General features: G+C 31.1%; 3 protein-coding genes and 2 non-coding genes across 10 annotated transcripts; 1 reads left to right on the forward strand and 4 right to left on the reverse strand.

The window, feature by feature from the left end:
- Nucleotides 1-241: 241 nt before the first annotated feature.
- TRNAA-CGC (transfer RNA alanine (anticodon CGC)) lies at nt 242-314 on the forward strand. Its single transcript has one exon. It is a non-coding gene; the product is annotated as a tRNA-Ala (tRNA).
- A 2,474-nt stretch (nt 315-2,788) lies between these two features.
- LOC132609936 (calcineurin B-like protein 7) lies at nt 2,789-6,073 on the reverse strand. 3 transcript variants are annotated; one of them, XM_060324150.1, is made up of 8 exons: nt 5,977-6,067; nt 5,810-5,892; nt 5,603-5,662; nt 4,520-4,628; nt 4,124-4,176; nt 3,945-4,025; nt 3,519-3,631; nt 2,789-3,017 (listed from the first exon to the last, which is right to left on the reverse strand). In XM_060324150.1, exons 1-8 carry the CDS (start codon nt 6,056-6,058, stop codon nt 2,945-2,947), a joined length of 654 nt encoding a protein of 217 aa, XP_060180133.1. In that variant the 5' UTR covers nt 6,059-6,067; the 3' UTR covers nt 2,789-2,944. The 3 variants fall into 3 exon arrangements, 1 of the variants encoding a protein (XP_060180133.1); XR_009570966.1 differs by having other exon boundaries at nt 2,997-3,017; nt 3,798-4,025; nt 4,124-5,662; nt 5,977-6,073; XR_009570965.1 differs by lacking the exon at nt 3,519-3,631 and having other exon boundaries at nt 4,124-5,662; nt 5,977-6,073.
- A 3,187-nt stretch (nt 6,074-9,260) lies between these two features.
- Nucleotides 9,261-11,897, reverse strand: LOC132609935 (uncharacterized). Its single transcript, XM_060324149.1, has 2 exons — nt 11,424-11,897; nt 9,261-9,997 (listed from the first exon to the last, which is right to left on the reverse strand). Exons 1-2 carry the CDS (start codon nt 11,770-11,772, stop codon nt 9,747-9,749), a joined length of 600 nt encoding a protein of 199 aa, XP_060180132.1. The 5' UTR covers nt 11,773-11,897; the 3' UTR covers nt 9,261-9,746.
- A 3,291-nt stretch (nt 11,898-15,188) lies between these two features.
- Nucleotides 15,189-15,260, reverse strand: TRNAC-GCA (transfer RNA cysteine (anticodon GCA)). Its single transcript has one exon. It is a non-coding gene; the product is annotated as a tRNA-Cys (tRNA).
- A 2,834-nt stretch (nt 15,261-18,094) lies between these two features.
- Nucleotides 18,095-21,104, reverse strand: LOC132609938 (B2 protein-like). Of its 4 annotated transcripts, none has more exons than XM_060324154.1 (6): nt 20,125-21,104; nt 19,151-19,251; nt 18,950-19,033; nt 18,466-18,576; nt 18,261-18,338; nt 18,095-18,224 (listed from the first exon to the last, which is right to left on the reverse strand). In XM_060324154.1, exons 1-5 carry the CDS (start codon nt 20,702-20,704, stop codon nt 18,279-18,281), a joined length of 936 nt encoding a protein of 311 aa, XP_060180137.1. In that variant the 5' UTR covers nt 20,705-21,104; the 3' UTR covers nt 18,095-18,224; nt 18,261-18,278. The 4 variants fall into 4 exon arrangements, with proteins under 4 accessions (XP_060180137.1, XP_060180135.1, XP_060180134.1 ...); XM_060324152.1 differs by having other exon boundaries at nt 18,261-18,353; XM_060324151.1 differs by having other exon boundaries at nt 18,095-18,353.
- Between the last annotated feature and the right edge of the window lie 5,434 nt (nt 21,105-26,538).

A 26,538-nucleotide genomic window follows, 5' to 3' on the forward strand; every position in this document is an offset into this window, starting at 1 on the left:
TAATTTATACATTACTATGCACATCAATATTCTTTAATTATGTATAGTATTTAATAAGTAATATGTTTGCATTCTATATTAATTAGATCCGTTTTAAAATATAGATAAATTTTACACATAGTGTCTACATATAAGACATCTTCATAAAACACATGGGGCCAAAAGTATCCTATTATGCATTTATTTAGTTGTTAATCTTAAATTGGGTCATTACCTAGTAAACTAGGTATCCAACGCAGCAGGGGGTGTAGCTCATTTGGTAGAGCGCTCGCTTCGCATGCGAGAGGCACGGGGTTCGATTCCCCGCACCTCCAATCTTCATTTTCCTTATTTTTTTCGTTGACACTTTATCTTCTTTTGATCTTAAAATGAGTTGTTCTGTCAAGTGCCAAGTTTTAAATCTTCTATCACAACTTCATTCATTTCATTTTTGTAGTCATTAGCAAACACCATTATTATTTGTATTATCTTCGTTGTTTTCTATTTCGAAGTTTGATAACTGCTTTGAAATACGACTAATTCAGATTCGTATCAGGAAGTCTCACTATGTGTAAACTACTCCTTATCCAATCTTCATTTTCCTGATTTTTTCGTTGATACTTTGAGCCTGTTTGGATGGGCTCAATAAAAACAGCTTATAAGCCAAAAAAAATAAAATAAGTTGGGGTAGCCTAACTTATTTTTTTGGCTTATAAGTTGCTTTAGATAAACTAAGCCAAATGGGTCCAATTATTTTTTTAGACTTATTTTAAGCACAAAATGACTTTAAGCTGGCCAGTCAAACACTCAAAAAAGCTGAAAACACCATTATTATTTGTATTATCTTCGTTGTTTTCTATTTCGAAGTCTGATAACTGCTTTGAAATACGACTAATTCAGATTCGTATCAGGAAGTCTCACTATGTGTAAACTACTCCTTATCCAATCTTCATTTTCCTGATTTTTTCGTTGATACTTTGAGCCTGTTTGGATGGGCTCAATAAAAGCAGCTTATAAGCAAAAAAAAAAAAAAAAATAAGTTGGGGTAGCCTAACTTATTTTTTTGGCTTATAAGTTGCTTTAGATAAACTAAGCCAAATGGGTCCAATTATTTTTTTAGACTTATTTTAAGCACAAAATGACTTTAAGCTGGCCAGTCAAACACTCAAAAAAGCTGAAAACACCATTATTATTTGTATTATCTTCGTTGTTTTCTATTTCGAAGTCTGATAACTGCTTTGAAATACGACTAATTCAGATTCGTATCAGGAAGTCTCACTATGTGTAAACTACTCCTTATCCAATCTTCATTTTCCTGATTTTTTTCGTTGATACTTTGAGCCTGTTTGGATGGGCTCAATAAAAGCAGCTTATAAGCCAAAAAAAAAAAAAGTTGGGGTAGCCTAATTTTTTTTTTTGGCTTATAAGTTGCTTTAGATAAACTAAGCCAAATGGGTCCAATTATTTTTTTAGACTTATTTTAAGCACAAAATGACTTTAAGCTGGCCAGTCAAACACTCAAAAAAGCTGAAAACAGCTTATAAGCAACTTATAAGCCAATTCAAACGGGCTCTTTATCTTCTTTTGATCTTAAAATGAGTTGTTTTGTCAATTGCCAAGTTTTAAATCTTCTATCACAACTTCATTCATTTCATTTTTGTAGTCATTAGCAAATACCATTAATATTTGTATTATCTTCGTTGTTTTCTATTTCGAAGTCTAATTGCTTTGACATATGATTAATTCAGATTCGTATCAGGAAGTCTCACTATGTGTAAACTACTCCTTATCCAATCTTCATTTTCCTGATTTTTTCGTTGATACTTTGAGCCTGTTTGGATGTGCTAAAAAAAAGCAGCTTATAAGCAAAAAAAAAAAAATTGGGGTAGCCTAACTTATTTTTTTGGCTTATAAGTTGCTTTAGATAAACTAAGTCAAATGAGTCCAATTATTTTTTTGGACTTATTTTAAGCACAAAATGACTTTAAACTGGCCAGCCAAACACTCAAAAAAACTGAAAATAACTTATAAGTAACTTATAAGCCAATTCAAACGGGCTCTTTATCTTCTTTTGATCTTAAAATGAGTTGTTTTGTCAATTGCCAAGTTTTAAATCTTCTATCACAACTTCATTCATTTCATTTTTGTAGTCATTAGCAAACACCATTATTATGTGTATTATCTTCTTTGTTTTCTATTTCGGAGTCTGATACCTCTTTGAAATACGACTAATTCAGATTCGTATCAGGAAGTCTCATTATGTGTAAACTACTCCTTATCCAATCTTCCTTTTCCTTATTTTTTCGTTGACACTTAATCTTTTTTTGATCTTAAAATAAGTTGTTTCTTCAAGTGCCAAGTTTTAAATCTTCTATCACAACTTCATTCATTTTCATTTTTGTAGTCATTAGCAAACACCATTATTATTTGTATTATCTTCTTTGTTTTCTGTTTCAGAGTCCGATAACCTTCTTTGAAACACGACTAATTCAGATTTGTATCAGAAAGTATCACTATATGTAAACTACTCCTTATCCTTTTTCCTTATTTTTGCATTGATCCCTTTATCTTCTTTTGATCTTAAAATAAGTTGTTTTGTTAACTGCCAAGTATTAAATCTTCTATCACAACTTCATTCATTTCATGTTTGTATTATTAGCAAACACAATTATTATTTGTATTATCTTCTTTGTTCTTTATTCAGTGTCCGATACCTGCTTTGAAACCCCAAAATCCGATTCGTATTAGGAAGTCTTACTGTGGGGGTAAAATACTCCGTGTCACTTCTCTTAAATCTTGTAATTGTGTGTCTTATTTACGACGATCTTGTACACAGGAGAATCCCTCATATGTCATGCAATTCCTTATGGATAAACAAAGGTATATTTCTTATTGTTTCTTAATTCAGTGCTCAATTGGTTTATTTACAACTTGGCAAAGCAACTGCATTGTACTTATAAATAACTCAGAAATCCTTGTAAATCTCATCATTCTTTTCTGTATTCAGCACAAAACTAGGAAATGCGGCTGTGATATCCCTGCAAAATAACAAAACTCGTCTTGTCAATTCATTATAATGACCTGAAATCTGATAAAGCAAGTAAAACTAGCGTTGACTGGCCACTTTTCGGCCATATTTTTTGAAAAATAACCACGTCATAAAGTTCCAAATTTCATAGGTGAAACTCTAGGACAATTTGAAACTTCACGATAGTGACTATTTTTTAATTGCAAAGGCTGAAAAGTAACTGAAAGGTGGACATTAGGACTACGACGTGGAATTTATTGATCAGTGGCAAAACAATGGTGTCGCAGGTAATGTGTCATTACCTCGAGTCGGAGAATTTGACTTTCTGGTCATTGATATTCTGAGTAATTCGAACGTATATTAGTTATGTTACTTTGACATGAAGAAAAAATAGTTTTGTAACTTTATTGTTATAGTCACTAATGTTCTTACTTTAATATCTATGACAAAAAAAATACTTTGTGACTTTAATATTATAAACCCCAAGTGATAGAGGAGATTAGAGAATTACTTCAGATATGGAATTGTCATGTTCTTCAATAAAGATGGATTTTGAGCTACAAAATTATTCCACTCTTCTATATCTATCTTTCCATCCCCTTTAGAATCTGCCTCTTCAATTGTCTTCATGAACCAGAGATAAATTAGAACAAAATATGAGTTAGTTAACTTTAAATGTAAAATAATATACCAATTTTTTTTTCCAGTAAGTTGCATGTAATTAAATAATTTAAGTTTTAAGCACTGCCAATGTATAGATTTTTTACATCACAAGGTTAAGTTCACTTACGATAATAGGTTACTCTTTATAGCAAAACTTACTCGGTAACCTAAACAATAGAAAAGTAACTTGCTATCACCGATTAGATTGACGTGATAATGTAGAAAAATCTTATATTGTCGGTGTATATAACTTAAATTCGTAATAAAAACGTACCTTGTCGATAATAGCTTCAACTATATCATCAGTGAGTATCAATTCTGACTCATATAATAGCCCAAAAATCAGCTCCTTTACCTTAATACAGAATAAATTCAAGGAAAAAAACAGAATATTATCTTAGTGAATCAAATTAAGACTTATCTAGCTTCTATTATAACTGCATATTTATTTACCTCTTCACGTCCAATAAAACCAGTTTGCCATATGTCATATAGTTTAAATGCAGCTGCATCATGAAAAATCACAATCTCAATGCAACACTTGTAAATATAGTGTGCTTCGTACGACAAGAGTTATTTTTAAAAAGATTCGAAAAAATGACTTATTTTTCGGTTTAATGGTTTTGGTTGGAGAAAGGAAAATATTTCCTGAAAAAACCATTGGCTATAGATTGATAATAATACTAGCAAATTGGATAGTGTTTGACGATGAAACTTTTAAGTACTTATTAAAGATTGATAATAAGGGAAGTCATTTTTCCCTTTTTGGTGGGAAACATTGTTACCGTAAAATACATTGTTACAGCCAAATATCAGAATATAACGGTTTTCGGAAAATATTTTCCTTACCAGCAATTTTTTCTGCTTGAGAAGCATCAGGATGGAAGATGCTTAGTGTACGGATAAATTCTCCAAAGTCTATTAGCCCATCATTGTTGGAGTCAAACAAATTGAACATCTATATGTATAACACACACTACTGGTAAACCAACAAGGCTTAAGAAAACATACAAAGGCGGATCTAAGGCAGGTTTTATAGATTTAATTGAACTCATTGCTTTTTGTTTGAGTTATGTGTGTGTATATATATATATGCAAAACAATAAAAACTAAAACATGCTATATAATACAAACTCATTCATTAATCTGAAGCAATTGACTCTAGATCCTAAATTCGCTTATATTATACCGCAATACGTGCCTGCTAAAATATAGAGCTAGGCAGTCTGCTTAAGAAAAAGTACATATGACTGTCGTTGCAGCGGAAAAGCGGATCTAAGACAGGTTCTATAGATTCAACCTGACTCTTTACTTTTGGTTGGAATTATTACATAAACAAAAATATAATAAGATCACGTTAATTCGAAAATCACTTACTCTAAATCCTGGATTCGCCTATGTTGTATCATAATATGTGCCCACTAAAGTATAACGCTAGAAGGTTTAAGAAAGTGTACATACAGAAGAATGTCTGCCGTTGCAGCACACATAGGCGGATCTAATGGAAGTTCTCCATATTCAACTGAACTCACTAATTTTTGTTCGAATAATGTATGCATAATATATATATATATATATATATATATAATAAGATAATGTTCTACCGGGACCTACTGACTCTAGATCCTGAATTGGCCTCTAGCGTACTATAATATGTGCCCGCTAAAGTATAATGTGATGAAGAAGGCTCAAGAAAATGTCCGTATGTACGGGAAGAATGATTGTCGTTGCAACACGGAGGCGCATTCTAAGACAGGTTCTACAAATTCAACTGGACCTCTTAATTACTTTTGGTTCAAATATATATACATAAAGAATAAAAAAAAATAGAACAAGATCACCTTTTTAAGAGATCTACTAACTCTAGATCCTGAATTCGCCATCGTAATATGTGCCCCACTAAAGTATAGAGCTAAGCAGAAGTTAGCTCACCCTGTCTGAAAACAGAGATTTCTTTCTGTTATCTCTGAATAATCCAAGCTGGAATTCTTCCTGTAACAAAAATAATGTTAAAAAGTTTTGTTTAAATTGGGAGTTAGACTTTTAATTTGGGTATACACCAAATGTTACAATGTAAGACATGAATTGTAATAAGGAAAAATTGTAGGAGATCAAGAAAGAAATGGTGATGGAACTTACTCTGCTAATAAAGCGATCATTGCAAATAGAACAGCTTAATTTTCTGAAGAGTTCAGTTAAAGACTTGACATCTTCCAAAGAAACTGCAAATCATGAAATTATTTTTTTTTTCAATCACAAAAATAGAGTTAGTGTTAAAAGAAAAATAAAAAAAGGGAGAAAATTACAGTGTGTCTGAGCTGCCAGTAAAGTATGAAGAGAAGCTTGATCTTCATATATTCTTTCTTGTTTCATTAGAGCACAGCCCATTTTATAGTATTTTTGTGTTGTGCTCTCACATTTATTATATATAGGTGAAACTTGTTATATTCTAAAGCAAAGAGAATGTTATTTGACCTGCGGTCATCTATCTTATCTAAAAATTTAAGTTGTTAGAGAGACTATATTTATAAATTTAATTATATTTTCAACATGGCCTACACGTGTGAGGTTGATCTTTTATCTTTTCTTAGAGAGCCAAGAATGTGGAATTTTGCGGCAGTGAAATTTGAATCCAAGACTATGTCTACTCTAATATCATATTGAAGTGTGTGATTATCTTATTTAAGAATTTAAGCAGTTAGAAAGAGTCTTGGGTTCAAATTTCACTACTTCCAATTTCACGTTCTTGGCTCACTTGGTAAAATACACAAGCCCTATAGATATATAAGAGCAATGTCTACATTTCTTGTTTTGATTTTCACTCGGTGTCTAGTATCCATTTTGGGCCCCTAACTAATCCGAATTTTCACTAGTAAGGCTCGTTAAAGGGGGACAAACTCACTACCAAATCTTTTTTCATTTCAAAACTCAAACCTGAGATGTTTGATTAAGGGCAAAGGAATCATATCTATCTTATTCAAATTCCTCTTTTAGGGATTCCAAAAGGTACATTCTTTAAGTTTTCATTTAGATTTTTTTTTTTTTTTTTTTTGTGTTGTTTCTTGTGGAACCAGATGCTATTGCTTTTAGTTGCCTGGAACAGAAATGTTCACCACATTCACCAAACTTGTTGGATGCAAGTTGCTTTAATTTCATGAGAATGGCATCAAGGAACATTAACTCATTTGATTTCGGGGCGTTTCCGTCTTCCGTTCATACGTATTTCATATATTCCAAATGTAAAATTCGGTAAAATTACATGTGATTCGGTAAAAATTCAGTTTTTAGCTCGAGTAATCAAGAAGCTCCGCCAACTAGGGTGGGGTGGTAAGGCTAAAAATTCACTTTACTTTCGGAGGCAGATCGAGAAGCCTTATTAGCTGACTAATTCACTAGCATAGGAGGATTTAGGACGCAGTCTGTAGATTTAAATGAACCCGTTGCTTTCGCCTTTCGGTTTAAACTATGTATGGATAATGCAAAAAGAAAATTCAAAAGGAATACACATAATAAGATCATACTAATTTTGAGTCCACTGACTCTAGATATCACGGACAGATGCACCTTATCCTAAATGGTGTCACGTGACATTACTTCATCGAATTGTTTTTACTAAATATGTGTATATCTAGATAATAAGCAAAATAAAAATATTGGGTATATATGTAAAAATAAATGACACTGCTTGTCATTAAATTAACCTTTTTTTTTTTCCCTAACTTCCTCAAATGTTGACATCGCTTACAAAAAATTCTGCATAAGCCATTGCTAGATACGAACGGTTTCTTTCACTAGCTTACAGTTTTCTCTCATGAGAAACCTCTTGTTTGCTCCACAAAGGTCAGTTCTAAATAAAAGTAGAAAATATTCGTTCTTTCACTTTTACAAGATGGGCAAATTATACAGCTTGTTTTCTCATTCTTTCAAATAAGGGAAAATTCAGTTCGTCTATGTTGTTGTTGTTTTTTTTTTTTTTTTTTTTTAAACATTCCTTTTTGGGTTCTGCACCTGGAGTTATTTGTTTATTATTAAGAATTAGAATTTATGCTGCCAAAAGGAAGATATTGGAGACTAGGGAACAGGAAGTAAAATGACAGAAAGCAAAATTGCAAAAGTATAATGACAACCATAACTAGGTAGTAGTAGATGTGGCGTATAATGAGTGGCTTCAAGTGAACCTAAAGTTATATATGTGAAAATTATTAAAATTTTCAAAAAATATCAGAATTTAAACTCAAAATTTCAAAAGTGGGTATATGGTGAGATTAGGGCGAAGCCAATATTTGAAGCTTACGGGTTCGGGATTCTAGTCTTTCAACTTACTGGGTTTTAAATAAATAATTTATAGATATTCAATGAATTTCTTAAGACAATACAGGGTTTAGACCAAAACTACTTGGTTCAGTCGAATCCGTAACCTAAACTCTAGCTCCGTCTCGATGGTCAGAAGTGGAAACAGAATTTGAAATTTATGCGTCTGAACTTGCCACCAAACTCATAGCTCGTTTAGTTACTGAGCTCGCAATTATATATATATATATATATATATATATATATATATATATATATATATATATATATAAGGGATCTTCTAATACAAATATAGGGTCTAAGCAAAAAGTTACTGAATTTGTCTGAATCTGTACCTAATGTTATAACTCCCGCCCATGTTGATGGGTGGAACCTAAAGATTAAGTCGTTAAACCCATTAAATTTGAGATAATGATAAAAACACACTTGAATTATTACTTCTCCGCGAGTTTCACAACCCAACTATCAGTTGCTCCATTTTCCTACCTGAACTATCACCATCTATGTATTAAAACACACGTTATTGAGTAGATGGTGATAATTCATGTAGGAAAAGGAACAACTAATAGTTGGCCTAATCAGGTTCAAAGTGTGTTTTAATACACATATGGTGATAGTTCGGGTAGGATAAGGGAACAACTCATAATTGGGGTGTGAAACTCGTAGAAAAGTGATAGTTCAGGTGTTTTTTTTACCATTAACTCCATTAAATTTTAACTCTAAGTCTAGGCATATATATTTGTACATCGTTCATTTAATACCTTTGAAGTAAGGAGTGTCCGTACTAGCATTAAGTTTTAAGTATCATCTTCGCATAAAACTTCAAATCATGCATGGAATATATTCCTCCAGTTATTTTGCTACCTTAAATATTCTTTCCCTTATACGAATATCGAACAAGAACATATAGATCATGAGCATTTTATGTATCAATATTTAATCTTCTGGATGTATCTCACAAGGGAAATATATATTAGTTCATATTACTGTTATGATCTGTGTTGTAAATCTAATTATACTGGATGGAAGAATGTTTTGCTTTGAACGTGTTATTGATTAATATTAATTAGTCTTGATGTTGATCCCGAGTCCTAGAAATGGAGAAATTTCTAGTAATTGGGAATGCGTCCTCTTTAAATGGATCCTATGCGAGGTGAATCTGAATTGGTCGAGTTAGTAAATTTCGAATACCAAATGATTAAGAAAAGATTTGTGGGATATATATACTTTTTGTATGGAGATTAAACAAGGAAGAGAAATGGAAGGAAAAACTAGGAGATCAAGCTAAACACAATTCATTTGCCAATAGCAATATAATCTTTATCATGATTCATACAAAGAGGCATAATAAAATGCCACTTAAACCCTACAACTACCTTAAGAGATTATGTTAACAACATAGTGAAAATCTAAGACTACAATTTTTCCCTCATTAGAGCAGGCTGATCATTTTTCTGTCGGGCTTCCGGGCGGAAATTATATATAGCAAATTCTGAACTCCCTTGGTGAAAATCATGTCCGCAATATTGTTGTGCCAAATGATTAATGAGATCAAATATTAACTATAAGTAGTTCTACTAATTAAAGGGTCTCTATGGTACTAAATACTTTAGCAAATATCTTAATTATAATCTTATACATAGTTGAATCTAATCTACCTTCTATGACGACACTTCCATTTTTTTCCTACTCCACTTTCCTTCATCTCAGTACTCGAAATTCATTTATTGCTAATTCAGATTCGAGCCTCGTGTGGTCCACACCATCATCTAGGGCTGTTGGTGGAAGACTGGTCCAATGCAAGTATTTTATTTTGCTTGTCATTGGGCAGTTTAAATACACTAGGAAGAGTAGATTTCCAATTTACTCCACAAGAGGTACTCCTTTTGTGCTTTGTAGTTGAACTTGTATTTGCAGCTATTCTCATTTGCTCAATTAAGGCCTCTGTATTCCCTTCCTCTGAAAAGATTTCCTCGAGTTGTTGGGGATTGATAATTAGCTTCACTCTCCAAACACCTGTTAGAAAATATACAAGTAAGAGATATTGCCAGCATATTATTTGCGAAAAATACATAAAGCCACTTTATATACAATCAAATCAAGGGCGAAGCTAGGAGCGTGCAAGAGGTTTTTCGTACTGTATATAGAAGGTCATTTTTTTAAAAAATATTTATGTATAGTAGATGTTGAATTCCTTGACTTCTTCGTGTGTTTACTTCTTTATATTTTGAATCCGTGAAATTCAGACTTTGCCATTAATATTATATTATACTGGAAATTGACTTTACAACTTCTCAAAGAAGTCATGAATCTATAGAGTTGAACTTAGGCTATTCTTAACAATCATCTTACTCGTATTATTTAGTGCTTGTTCAAATTCAAAACTTAAAATTTATATATAAATTCAAATTTAGATTAAAACGGAAAGAAATCAGTCTTTTAAATATATGAAGCATTTGCGGTCATTTATATGTTGTTGTTTGATTGGATCCGAAATTTAAAAAAGAAAGAAAGGCCGAACATGTCATGATATTTCTATAACCAGTTGCGGATTCAGAAATTTTAACAGGGGAATTCAAAAGGTTCAAACTTATGACTACTTAGCTACTAATAGCCTGTTTGACCAAGCTTCTAAAAACAGCTTATTTGAAAAGTACTTTTAAAACAGTTTGTGTTTGACCAATTAATTTAAAAAGTACTTTTGGCTAAAAATAGTTTGTGTTTGGCCAATTAATTTAAAAAGTACTTTTGAGCAGCAATTAGTGTTTGGCCAAGCTTTTAAATAGTGTTTCTATGTGTATTTTCTCAAAAGTACTTTTCAAAAAAATGCTTTTGGGCAAAAATTATTTTTTTTAGCTTCTGAAAAACTGTTTCTGCTACTCCCTAAAAGCACTTATTTTCTCCCAAAAGCTTGACCAAACACCTCACTTTTTTAAAAATAAGTAATTTTAGGAAAAAAAATAAGCTTGGCCAAACAAGCTATAAAAGGGTATTCATAAGTTAACATATATACGGAAAAATTGTTGTTGCCTTATTTGCGCAATATGATTTTCCAACAAAGGAAATTCAATTGAACCCCCTTCTATGACTATAATAGTTTGTCCTTAAGGTCAAAATAAGAAGTTTAAAATTAAAAAGTTTCCAGTTATATAGAAAGACGTAAAGAAAATCGGATAAAATGAATCAAACGAACCTCAACGTGTCATGATATTTCTGTATATATAAGGGCAAATTTGAAACTTAGTTAAGAAGTTTGCAGTTATCTATGTTGCTCGGGATTTTTCAAAAATGTTGACGGATACATGTCAGATCCTCCAAAAATAGTGCATTTATGGAAGACCTGACAAAAATATAACAATATTTTTAGAAAATCCAAGCAACATAGCCATTTACATAAATATGTAAAGAAAAGAGTGTCAGATAAAATGAAACAAAACCGAACCTTCTCGTTGAGCCGGCAAAACTTCCATAGCTGACCCTTCCGTCAAGCTTGAAGAAACTCGAATTGGCTCTATTTTTTCTTCTTCTAAAATGGGCTCTTTTTCTTTTTCAATTACAGGGAGAAGATAGTAAAATTGTCCATCAAGAAGCAATTCTTGATCATGTAATGGTGAAGACAAACGATTTGAACTGAAAATATTGTAACCTGGGAATTCATTTAGGACTTGTCGAACTAATTTGGGACCTTTAAGGTTTAATATTTCACCTGAATCTGTCATAACACGAGCAAAATTTAGATCTGATTTTCTTGAATCTGTTACTGCTTTCATAGAACAATTGCAGTTCCCCATTGATGTAAAAAAATATTGTTTGATGAATGAAAGTGAAATTAATTTGTGGGGTTTAATTTTTTTGTAGTTTAATTTTGTGAGTGTGGGTGCATATATAGTAGGACAAATAATAGTGACAGAAGAATCTTTTAGCTAAATTCAAGGGAGTCACGGATTTAGATGAGTAAGCAGACAAGGGGATGGGAGTAGGTGTACTGTACTATATACAAATTAATTACTAGTAGTATAATTTTTACCGCTAAAGGACATGGTGGGATGAATATGATTTTTCACCTAATACGAGGTCTCGACTATGAATTCTAGAAATAGAGAAATTCCTATTAGCGAGCGCTTTCTTCTTAAATAAATCAGAAATCTCTAGTTCGAGTGTTAGATTGGAGAAATTATTTTATATATATATATATATAGTCTAAGGTTCAAGCTGTGAAGTGAAATAATTTCTGTTGTGAAATTGGAAAAATCATTGGTGGGGAACGTTTCTCCCTTATATGGGTTTTACGGGCGTGAATTCGAATTAATGTAAATATCGAATACAATAATTATTATACTACAAAAAGGAAGGTGTACTGCGGAGGCAGAAATGTCTGCAAGTTGAATTTTTTGAAAATTTGAATGCAAAACTTAAGTGAATAGACCGTTGGAATAATCATGTATTAATAATGGATGAAGTACAACTGATTCTAGGCCACAGAATATGATAGACTAACAAGTAACAATTGAAAGAACACTCCAGGTTGGATAAACGATGAAGTAATAAGTTTGGAATAAAATATGAAATTATTTTATTTTACGTTGAATTTGTTATTTTGGTATAAACAAAACGAGCTGTGACTTCAATAATAAATTCAAAATTTATAAACTTCAAATTTTGATTCGTCTATGATAATACTATACTGATAGAGGTAAATAGACGTGAAATGAGTAGATTGTGGTTGTAACATGGCATGTGACTGTAAAAAATGTGGCATTTAGGTCCAGGTGAAGTGTATAGGAAGATTATATGAAGAACAAAGTCAAAAAGTTTGTATAAGAAGATAATATGAAGAACAAAGTCAAAAAGTTGTTGTGTCTCAAAGATTTTATTTGAAGTAAAAAACAAACTCATAAACGGCTGATAAAATTATGTAACCGTGAATCACTCCAATTGATATGTTGGTGTATTTTTCTTTTATATATTCCTCAGTAGAGTTTAATTGTTATGCTATGATAATATATAATTCTAATAAACCTTCGAGTTAAGGTAACATATAATAATTGATAATTGTTTGAAGTAGTTTTACTTTTGTATCTTAAAAGTACAGTAAATAATCTGTTATAACTAGTCAAAATACGTTTATATTGTAAAAGAGTTTAAGTTATATGCACCAATAATGTGAAAATTAGAAAATTAATTTTTTAAAGAGAAATAATACGATAATGTCAAAAAATCTTTACAGTAGTGATGTGAAAACTCAATGTAAAAATTATCTTTATCAATATGACTTCACCTCTCTCGTGATTGTATATAAGACACTAGTAGTACTATTCTTTTTTACATTGAATGTGAAGAGAATAGTGTTCCTATTGAAAAAAATCATGATGAAGTAACCAAACTCGAATTTGAAGAGAATAGTGTTCCTATTGAAAAAAATCATCATGAAGTAACCAAACTCAAAATTAAAGAGAGAAACAGGAAATGAGCATTTTTTATTTTCTTGTTAAAATTTAGGATTTATGCGTATCTTTTAGGATATGGAGAATTTTCTGCATGAAGCGTTACTTCCTTAGTGAGCTTACTTGACACGAATTCAAGTTAGTCGGGCCAGTAATTTCTTGTACCAAATGATTTCAAACAAAGAAGAGAGTAAATAGAAGACGAATTTGCTTTCTCTGTATTTTTTCTCAAACTACTGGGCAAAATAACAAGGGATTTTTACACTACTCAGAATCCCAACAAAGTCCACTAACTCTAATCTTTATTTTTTACCAAGATTTAGCTAATGTGATCACTGTATAATTAATTAGTGTGTATAGTCACACATATTATACACTGACTTTACACCGGCGATGGTTACAATCAATTACTACAGTTAGAAGTGACAAAATTAGCCCATAAAGCATAATCTGTTCATTTATTAGTTCAGCCCATAAAAAAATAGGCTGATATGTAACCCAAATTGACTCATGAAAAATCTTGTCAAAATATTTTCAAGAAAATATTTTTCTTATTTGATATGTTCTATAAAGTCATGGTAAAGAAAACTAATACTTTTATAAGGTTCTAAAACTATAAAAGAACATACAAAACATTTAAAACTTAATAATAATTCGGTGGGTTGGATTATGACCCGCATTTTAGCACATTCCAGTTCAAACCATTTCAGCCAAAGTAATTTTTGGACGGGTCAATAACCCGCCCATTTATCAACTCAATTCATTTGGACCCGCTCAAATTCAGCTCAATCCGGCTATTTGACACCTCTGACTACAGCTTAGGCGGATGAAATTTCTTTTAGCGGGGAGGCTAAAAATGTAAAGATCCCAATAACAAAGAAGCAGACAGTCCAAAACTTGAGGTTGTAACTGGGCCACTTACTACACTAATGATAGCCAGTACTGCCCTGAGAAGTACCTGTAACATTGGCCCACTAGCCAGCCCAATTTCTACATTTTGTGCTTTTAATTTTTCTATATTTATAATTTCCTCCTGTAGAAAAAATGCTGTAGATATTGATGGCCTTGCAAAAAATATTTGGACACTTACAAACGAGGAGCATACATTCTTCAACTGTTGAACGAGTTAGTACTCAAATTTTGAGGGTAACAATGTAAAGTTGCAGTAACTGAAAAGCGTCTTAACAGTAAACTACAATTGCCTCCTCCATTTATAACCAGGGGCGGAGCCAGTAAGGGCCAAGGGGGTTCATCCGAACCTCCTTTGGCGAGAAATAACACTGTATATATAAGGTGAAAAATATTTTTTTATGTACACATAGTATATATTGAACCGCCTTTGCTACTTTGTTTATCTACTTCTTTATATTTTGAACTCTCTTAGTTCTAATGCTGACTTCGCCACTATTTATAACTGCAATAATGTAGTAGCAGTTCACAAACTAACATATTGGGTGGAGCTATAGTTCAGCTTACAGTTCCGGCAGAATCTATGTTTTGCCTACATCTTGTGTTAATGGTTGAAAATTCACTTAATATGTATAAATAATTCATTTATAAATCAGTAAGTTGTTTTTTCTAGAATTCCAAATACATAAATTCAAAATCCTATCTCCAACTCTACTAACATATGCAGTTATCAGCTGAAACTATATACATATTTTAAAAACAAACAATATGCAGTGGTAATTTGCTCAAATGACATGAAAAGTAATAAAAAAAGAAGTAAGAAATTACTGAAAGAAGGTAAAAAAATAAAACATAGGGCCCAACCGGGTTCGAACCGGTGACCTCTTGATCTGCAGTCAAATGCTCTACCACTGAGCTATGGACCCTGGATGGCTGTTGGGCACGCTTTATTATACAAATTCTAGCAACGTCTAGGAGATGTTTAGCTAAGCTTTTGTGAAGCTAAAAGTGCTTATTTCATTTTCGGTGTTTGAAGAACTAAAACTTTTAGAAAAGTATTTTTGAGTAGTAGCAAAAACTATTCTTTTTAGAATTTGAAAATAGTAGATTTTTTCCAAAAGCACTTTTGGAATCTTGGCCTAGCACGAAATGTTGTTCTAATACTAGCTACAGTATTTTTCAAATTGATTAGTCATGCACAAACTTTTACTATCTAAAAGTATTTTTTAAAAAACACTTTTCAAAATAAGTAAATAGAATTTCTACTCGTTGCGGAATATTGATGGTTAACAAGCACATAATCGCACATAAAGTAAATAGAGGAAAAATAATACAAAATTTAACGAGGTTCGACCAAGTCTATTTCCTAAGACAAAAGCAAAAGAAAGTTTTGAGACACAAAGTCAACATTATTGATTTGTCAAGAGTCAAAGTTCCTACTTTAATTAAGATTAGGTGACCTCCCAACCATCATTTTTCATAATATTATACGCAAATCGTTAGAAACAAGGAAAGGAGAACAACGACATATATACGCGCAATAAGAAAACCAAGTTTTCTATGATTGATGTCAAAACTCGCACTTATATATATCCATTTAGTAATCAATCCACCACTCGAGTTTCCTTTTATATATTTTTTTTTAAGTAGTTCAACTTCCACCTACTTAAAAAACTTATCAGACTATGAACGTAATTTCAATCGTTATGATGATGTCATAAGTTGTTTTGACATGAAATTTATTACTCTTGATTCGAAATTAACTTTTTCCTTAACCTTAACTAAGAGTAAATTTAGCTAGTGCTTGAATTGACTTATTTTAAGTGTTTATTAGCTTTTAATCTCTTTTCTACTTTTTGTGGTGTCTGGAAAAGATAAAAAATATTTTTAAGCACTTAATTTTAAACAAAAAAGGTATAAAAATAGGTCAAAAGCCAAAAGTTGAGTATTCCCGAATTATGACTTTTAGCTTATAACTCAGAAGCTACTTCTAGAAAGTCAATCCAAACACCTAACCTTCATAGTGGATTAGAAGAAAAAACAATCTCATATAAAAGTTCCAAGGAAAAAATGGGTTCTATTGATTCATCTGTGAAATACACTCTTGCTTATGGTTATGTTTTTTTTTTTAACTCATAGCAGGTTATTTCTGAGAAAATAGTGGTCCCGAACAAAAGAAGAATATGAAACTTTGTCCTTTAACTAGTTTGTAAATTTTTTTTAGGCTATTTACTGTTGGAAGTAAGGAAAGTAAAGCTTCCTTCCGGGATCGGAGAAGGTCAAACTTTAGGCTAAATGTCGGGTCTCACCTAAAGACTAATCCCTTTGAATCTTGGTTCATAATGGCTTTCTTATTAATTTTGGTATATATAAATACAGAGTACTTTATTTATTTTAAATACAAGTAAGGAAAAAGGAGATTTTCATATAATGACATGATACCAGAAGATAAGCATACATACTACCAAAGACAATGAGTTGATTAAATCAAAAGTGATATATGCCCGACTACAACTCATCAACAAACTTGTTCCAACTTTGTAAGAGAACAGTTCAACAATTCTACTTGCGACTTTCCAACTACTTTCTTAGATATAACTCTGATTTAATTGTCTCTTCGTCAACTTTGTTCAATTATTTTATACATTCAAATTCACTTCTAAAATATTGCTCATTCTAGAATCTAGAAACTCGAGAAAGTTTCAGATCTCACGAACCCGTGCTTAATATTGTAGTTCCGGACCTGTCCCTACAGCAAGCATCCAATATACAAACTTATGCGCGCTAGTTAGCTATAGCCTATAGGGGTGAGCGTGATACGGTATTTGAAACTTCGGTACGGTAATTTTGGTTTTCGGTTTCTAAAAGTATTATATCATTACGCGTACCAAATTAATTCGGTATGGTTCGGCATTTTAAAGTTCAGTTTCGATATTTTACGGTACGGTAAATCGATACCATAGTTTGTCCGCCTTCAACTTACATATACTCATATTGTGGAGAATTATGACTTTCATTACTTACAAACGTCTCAATTATTATGTACTAAATACCTTACACATGTAAAAATATTCAAAAGATTACACAAAAAAGAAATTTAAATCAAGATAGAGTAGTCAAAGTTTCAACATTTAAACAATTAGTTTTCTAATAATACTAGTTTATATATTTGTTAGTATTATAATACTAAGATATATGAATTGTATATGTAATTATATACTTTGGTATGATATTCGGTATTTCGATATTAATATCGAATACCGTACCAAATACCAAATTTTTTAAAAATGCATACCAAATACTGTACCAAATACCATAATACCAAAAATGCGATATAAAAAATTTCGATTTCGGTATGATAATCGGTATCTTCCATACCATGCCCACCCCTACTTATGTATGTGTTGTGTATGTGTAGCGTACACATACGCACGCGAACATATACGTTACTTAGAAAAAAAGTAGTTGTCATCTCACTCGTTGCCGGTATTGGGAAAAAAATTAATTTTTTTTATAACCGAGAAATTTCAATGGCCAATGACACGTGTGCAAAACTCGTAGATAATGAGACGCCCTCTACCCTTCTTCACTAAAATACTAAATTTTTGTCTACAAAATTCCGATCTATATCGTATGCTTAACTACACATCATGCTTGGCTTAGGACCAATGTGCTAATAATAAGTGCTGCATCTCAAAACAAAAAAAAAAAAAAACAAAAAAAGAGATAAGAAGAGAGAAATCACATCCAGAGCACAAACTTAAACAAAATTGAACTTGTTCTAATTTTATTATATGCACAACAAAACCTGCTGGATTACAAAATAGTTTGTAAACATCAGACTGCAAATAAAAAAGAGCTATATATCGTCTGTATATCACATATATTGCCTATGTACTGTAGACCCCGTATATCACATATATTGCCTATGTACTGTAGACCCTTCAATTCAACAAACTATTCAGTATATTTTTGTCTGCAAAGATGTCCAGGAGAGAGAGAGCCTGCAAAACCAAAAACAACATTTTTCATGTTAAAACAAATATCTCATAATATAAATGGAGACCATTACAACCTATGTTGCTTGAACTGTCTATTTTTTTTCTTTTCGAGAAGACACAATATAATTACCTCTGGAATGCTTAATTCAAGGCGAAATTTGGGACCGTCATAATGGTGAAGAATTGGCCTGAATGAGTCCTCTTCAAGTGGTTCACAAATTTTCCTTGTCACAACGCGCACCTATACACGAATAGACCGTATTAAGTCTCAATCCACATATCAATTCATTTTGCAGTTAAATCAGATAATATGTACATATGTAATCTGGTAAATAAAATAAATATGCTAGGCGAAGGGATATTATTAGAAGGGGAGCCTTGCAGCAGCGGTAAACTTTGTCTTCGTGTAACTTATAGGTCATAGGTTCGGGGAGTGGAATCAGCCCCTTTAGGTATAGGCCTTGCACAAGCCCTGTGTGAACGCAAGATGATTCATGCACCGGGCTGCCCCTTATTATTCTGGTGACAGGATATTATTAATCCTTATGATTAGCAGTCAAATATCCGAATGAAATTTTGCACAAAAACTAGCAGCATTCTTTAACTTTTCTTACCTGAGCAGGGAAGCGCGATTCACCATTGTTCTTCTTGTCCTCCCAGGCTGTAGGATCAATGTTGGACCCACCGAAACTCGCAGCCTATAAAACCGATTCATGTATTAATTAAACAGCCATGCAAAATAAAAGGGGAATAGATCATAAGCAACAAAAAATGACAGATTTACGACCATGTAATGGAAAAATAGAGAGACAAACCTCAAAAATTCCGTGAAGCTGATGGGTCGAGTAGTTGTAGAGAAAAAGAGGCAAGCCAGGGGTTATTTGGCGAACTGAATCACGGTAACGAGGGGGCAAGCCTGAAATATAATAGGAGCAGATATTAGAAAAAATGCCGATTCTACTTTTTCTGAAGAATAACCAGAAAGGTCGAGCTATGCAAATACCACAAATCGATCAATTACACCTTAATCTCAAACTAGTTGGTGTTACCTATATAATCCTATGTATCGACACCATTTGTTGTATTCGGAGAATTTATCTTAGTTAAACTATTTATATGCTGGCTTTATTTGAGACCAGCTATATTTTGCAAAACTCAAATTACTGAGTTAATGGCGAATACAGGCAGTGCGGATTTCTCTTATATGAAACAATCAACTGAGGATCCAAAATTTGACGTTCATCAACCACCAGCAACCACTAAACCAGTATTGTCATATTAAAACGAAGGCCAAATACATAGACGGCCCCTTAAAGTTGGTTCTAGTTATCATTTTGATACCTTAACTAAACCTTGTAGCCTATGTTGCTCGGACTCTTCAAAAATGTCGGCAGATGGAGAGTCCAAGCATCATAGCTTGCACCTATTGAACACTTCTCTAAACTTAAGGGTAACTATTACACACCATTTTTGCTATATCATTCTATTTCTCTGGAAATCAAAAGCAACTAAGTTTGATTACCAACTAAAAACAGCATGATTGAAATGCAAACTATAACATCAAAGACACTAACTTCTTGTCAACAACAACTATGCCTCACTAAAAGGGTTTTGTGGCTGTTGTACGTAGCCTTAAGAAATGCAGGAGCCTGTTTTCACGACTCGAACCGTGATAGGTTCCCCTTCATACTAAATATATAAAATAAAATAAAAGTGTAACAATAAAGAATAATTCAGAAATAAAAGCAACAAAAAGAAAAAAAAAAGAAAAAAGAATGAGAAAACTCACCAAAGAGCTCCCTTTTGAGATTCTCATGCATAGTATCATTGTTGCAAACAAAAATATATCCACCAACTGTTTCATTTCTTGGTAATGATTCTGATGCTGGCAAAGTCTTGTACTTCTTATTATTCTCAGTACTATTATTACCACCCAAATCCTTATTACTCTCTCTATTAATCTTGTTATTATTTTTCTTCCCAAATTTATTCACAAATCCATAATCATCATTTTTCTTGATATTAAACCCTTTTGATGAATTCACCATAATATTGTTAAAATTCAAAGGGTTTGTATAAACACCTTTATTAAATCCACCATTTAAACTAACCCCACCACCACCTCCACCTCCATTCACTGCCACGTCAGCAATCTTGAAACCATCATTACTAAAAAGATTGTAATTTTTTATTGGATTTACAGAATTAATTTCACCACCTACTCTTATATCAAAATTTCTTCTTTCTTCAGGCTTTTTTGATATATAATTGTTGCTCCAAATTGAATCATTTGAAGATAAATTTGCTAAATTGTTTGTTTGTAAACGAAGGTTATCACTAAATTGGTAAAAAGATTGATTGTTCTCCATTTTTTTTTCCACTTTTTTGCTACACCCCAAATGATATTTTTGTATAAAAATTTAATCTTGAACCAAAAGAGTGAAATTGAAGAGAATTTTTTCTATAAAGATTCAAGTTTGGACTAAAAGAATGAAATTGAAGAGAAATTTTCTGCACAACTCTAAACCCCAGATGCTATTTTTTGTATAAAGATTCAATTTTTGGACTAAAAGAGTGAAATGTAAAGATGAACAAGCCTCAAAGAAGAGAAATTTTGTATAAAGATTCAATTTTTGGACTAAAAGAGTGAAATTTATAGATGAATAAGGCTCAACAAGAAAAAAAGTTTCTACAAAAACTTAATCTTTTGGTCTAATGGAGTGAGTAATTATTTTACAAAGTGAATGATATGAGAGTAGATAAAGAAAGAGCAAAGTGGGGTGGGTTTATAAAGAAGTGAGTAAACGCGGTAAAGGAAGTTTCCTAGAAATGAGAGGAATTAGGGGCAAATTAAACTTGGTCGTGTTTTTTTTTTTTTCTTTGACATCCTATGTTCAGTATCGGCATTGGAGCCCGATTATATCTAAATTACCATCTAAATTCATGTTGCGTAAGACCCATTTCTGAGAAAAGCACTCCCTACCAAGGATTTTTAGACAATTCGCAGAAATGCCCTCATTTTGGGGTGATCTTTAATTTTTGCCCCTCAAATTGGTGGTTTTTAATTTTTTTTCCTTCGCCCAATATTATGAGGTTTGGAGTTCGAACCCCGGCTCGGTCGAAACAAAAAATCGCAAGGTAGTGTTTTATAGCAAAATTAGGTTTGTAGGTAGAGTTTTTGGCAAAAAAGGCAGAGTTTTATTTGCCTGCGAAATTCTGTCTTGCGAATCCAAGTTCTACTTGGTGAATTCTTTTAAAAAATTTGACTGAGCGAGGGTTCGAATTCGGAACCTAAGAATTTTAGACGAAGGGCAAAAATTAAAGACCAGTGCATTTGAAGGGCACTCCGCACAAAAACTGAAATTTTTTCATAACTAGGGCTCGAACCGAGACCTCTGATTAAGGAAGGAACAACCTGCACCACATACTTTGATGGTTGTTTTTAGCCTATCCAATAAAGCATGAGATGTGTCTTTAACTCTTTATGCATAGCACAACCACAACTCAAGTCTATGAATGCTAATTTCTGTGATAGTATTATTAAATATTAGTAATTGGAGTTTGAATTTTTTTTTAATACAAATATATAATTTAAATTTAAATTACTCACTCAGCCGGTTTTGTATGTACTTTCTAGCTCCTCCCCTAAATTTTACTGTTTTTGTAATATTTAATTACATCATAAATTATTAATATACTTTCTATTTAATTATTAATCATGTTAAACCAGTATAAATGCATAAATGTGTTTTTACGTAAATTATTTTTATGTGACATATTAACCTTCTTAGTTTATCTTTAAAAAATTTCTGTTATATACTTAAAAATAATTTAACGTTAAAATTTTAATTTTACTTTTAATGATATAATTTTTAAACGGCCTAAACATCCCATGAGATAAACCTTTTGAAACATATGGTTGCGCATATGATTGTCACAACTCAAACACATAGCATGTATTTTACGTCTTGGCCCAACAGATCTGACAAATTTGTTTTTCATGCTACGCGATCATAAAGTTTAAAAAACGCGCATATCATGTGAATTTGTGTTTTATGAAACTTTTTATTTCTTTCTCTCATTCTGACGTGAGATTCTTCAAGAAATTATGTCCACCTCTTTTTTTAAAACTTATCGACCTAAAAATTTGTCACTCCTTTTTTAATCATTTTTCTCTGCCCGCTTTTCGTCATGAACGTCACAATAACGTGTTGGATTGTCAAAGGGAAGTGAGGAAAAGTATATTTTTTTATTGGCAATATGAGGAAAAGTATATTTTTTTATTGGCAATATGAGGAAAAGTATACTATAAGAAAGGAAAACGGAAGAAATTTTGATGAAAGTTAAACTGTTAAAGTGGAGATAATGGAATGAGTAGTAGTTTCACTTTGGCATGGGGCTAATTTAGGTGAGCTAATAAAATAGTGGTGATTAAAGAAACGCGGTTTAGAGAAAAGGACACACTGAAGCTGAGTTTTGTTTTTCCCATCCTAAAGACAGAAAAAAAACAAAAAGAATTTGAGAAAAAATAAAAAGGTTAGACATCATACATCTATTAATTAGTGTAAGTAGTTCAATTATTACCATCAAGTTGTTTTTGAAATTACTTTTTAAAAATGTGATCAAAACGATTGATGTGAAGAATAGAGTTGTACTCTCTTCTATAGATTTGTTGAGGTTACTCAAGAATATATTTTAGCTTTGAGTCAAGTGTTGAAAGTTGAACTAAATGACTATTATTGGGTTGGCTGACACTTAGGAGATAATTAGGAGAGATAATCACAACATGATATATTGCTTAGTCAAATTTTCAAAATCTATTTATTTAGAAAAATATTTTGTTAGAATTATTTATCACAAAAGTATTATTATTAAAGAGTAACTGTTTGTGTTTGATTAATTAATTATAAAAATACTTTAATAATATAGTGTATCAATTTGTGCTTGATCAAGGATCCAAATTGCTTTTCAAAAAAAAAAAAATTATGCTTATGAAAATACAAAATTTAATACTATTCAAAAACATTTATTTTCTTAAATAACTTAGCGAAACGATTCAACTTTTTAAAATAAATATTTTTTCAAAAATAAATAAATAAACACTTCAGCTTTTCAGAAGTTTGGACAAACAACCAATACTATTCGTGTCATATAACATGCATCTAGAAGATCGTATTAATCTAATGTATTAGGTTGGAATTCAAAATTAAAAAAGAAACAAACGGGTGAGATAATGTGCTTTGATTTTATTTTTTTCTCTTTTGTTTTACTTAGTTGCCAAGTTTTAAGCTTCAACTATGTGAGGTGTGCACTTAGACGTGTCAATGTCATGTGGAAACAGTCAGCCCAAAGTTTACTCAGACCATAACTTTGGTTTTTCAAAGATTAGTGGAATTAACTTAGATTAAATATTAGGTCACAATTTAACTTGTTTAACTCAAATTATGATACCGACATATTGTTTATAACTTTAACTTAGTTGTGGTTGATTAACTCTACTTTTGTATTAATTTATTATTTACTCGTGGCATATCTATTGAGTTAAAACAGTTCAGAAATATTCTTAACATAGTATGATATTATTTATTTTGAATCAATCACACAATTTTTTTCCAGAAGTGTCTTACGTTGTTAAAAGTATCACTACATCTTATATGTAGTTTTTTTTTATAGTTATCAATGCGAGACTTTTTCTGTACACCTTAATCTCCCTCTTAAACTAAGTGCTACAGAATCCATCACCTCCTAGTCACTAACTAATTTCTTTTCTGTGTATGCATCTCAAAAGCTACACATAAAGTAGCAAACTGACTAGCAAATGCGTAAAGACGCCATCACTTTGCTATCTTCTTACTTGTTTTGTCAAACTAATTTTGATATCCGTTCTATATCTTGCACATGAAAAAGGGTAGAAAACATAATTAGCCAAGCCCATAATCTATACAATTAATCTAGCCCGAGAAGATAGTTTTCAACAATTAGCCATACAGTAAATCTAACCGTATCAACCTAGCATAAATCTAGGCAAAAAATCCTCCATTTTTAAAGGTCATGTCATTATCTTTTCTAATTAAAAAAATCTCTTTCTTTTTTTCTCTTATTTTTTCAATTACTCAAATAAAAAAATACTATATGTCCTCTCTTTATTCCATTTCCGGTTATCCAAAATAAAAATAAACACACACACACACACATATAAAATGTGTTTGCATGTGTATAATTTTTTGTCTGTGCTACGGGTATTTTCCTTTGCATGTATATTTTATGTATAACTATATATAATTCATGTATAAATATTACAAATGTATATTATTTTATGTTATATATACGTAATTTCCTAGATTTTATAAATTATTTTATTTTCTATATAAGTAACTTATACTTACAAATTAATAATAATTATGTAATTTTGATTGGATATACAACAGTAACATTTATATATGAGTTATATACATTTATACACACACTGTACGTGAAATAAAAATTTATACATGAATTATATACATTTATACAAACATTTTACATGGAACGAAAATGTATACATGACTTATATATATCTATACACACATTATACATGAAACCAAAAACATTAGTTTCACGAATTATACATGTGTTACATACTTGATATATACAATAATTATACATATTTTTGTGGAAATAAGAACTAGACAAAGTAATTAAAATATCAACGTATACAATATTCAACATCATATCCACATAAGAAAATTGTGTGAGATGGAGAGATATAGTAAAGAGATATATACGTATCCCTGTTTAAAGGGATAGTGATCTAATTAGATTCTATACGTATCCTAACCCCTAAAAAAATTGTGATTAGAATTAAAATCCTACAATTACTCCTAACTATTTGACTGGCTAATAAAAGTTAAAATCATGTGGAAGGTGGTTATAATGGGTTGATAAAAACAAAATATGTTTATATTGAGTTTAAATGTTAAATGGGCTGCTGATTGAGTTATGACTTAATAATACTACTTAAAACTCTATATTACAAAACATAAAGATCTTTTTTCTTATTTACAAAACATACCAACAAAATGACAAAGTATACCAAATAGAATACCAGATTTGGACTTAATGAGATACCCACGATTTTGGGCATTTTTTAAGGAAAATAATTTGATTTTAAATGTGAACTTAATTATAGTTTAGTTACCAATCAATTTCTTCTCCCTTTTTATATATATAGATTCTTCTCTCTCTCTCTCCCCCCCTCTATGATAGACACCATTTCTAGACCTAAAATTCATCTTCTCTCATAATTTAAATTTTCAAACCAATATTACATTTTTTTTTATTACTAACATGTATATTAATTGTATATAAAAATTGTATTGTTTTGAGATATGTACAATCATTGTGTGTTTGAAATTTCTATAAATGTTGAAAACTAGTATATGTATGAAATGCGTATGGAATCTGCTATATACTATCATTTTTTAGATATATGTGGCATAGTGTGTATGGAATGCGAATAAATTCGATATAAATTAATCTAAAAAAATGTTGAAAATTATACGGGTATGGAATGTGTTTTGTATCAATCAAAAAACTTAATATACATTATACATATATACTTTCTCATAATCTATACATACTTTGATTAGATTTTATACAATTTATATGTACTTTATAATAATCAAAATATACATACAACTTTTATACATATTTCATACATAAAAATTATAACGAATTTATACATATGCATACACAAATTTATTTTCTAGTGTATGAACTTTGTATGGAATATGGTTTGTATCAATTACAAATTTATTATACATATTTTCTCAAAATTTATACATACTTTGATTAAATTTTATACAATTTATATGCACTTTATCATAATCAAAATACACATAATTTTAATACATATTTCATATACAAAAATTATAACAAATTTATACAGTTATACATATATGTTTTCTGATGTATATAAAAACTACCGATTAGTATTGACTCTTTGAATAAAAGTTGAAGAAAATTAGAGAACAATATCTCTTAATTTTGAATGGGGAGATAAAAGTGGATGAAATAAGGGAGCATAGAGAAAATCAGGTAACAATATATTTTAATTTTGATTGGAGAGAAAATTGGATAAAATAATGAAAGCAATCTCCTTACCTTATTTAGTGTGTTTTATTTAATTCTTTTTAATTTACCTGATTTGTATAGATTTTGTAAC

Source organism: Lycium barbarum, chromosome 9 (assembly GCF_019175385.1).
Source record: "Lycium barbarum isolate Lr01 chromosome 9, ASM1917538v2, whole genome shotgun sequence".
NCBI classification, from domain to species: Eukaryota; Viridiplantae; Streptophyta; class Magnoliopsida; order Solanales; family Solanaceae; genus Lycium; species Lycium barbarum.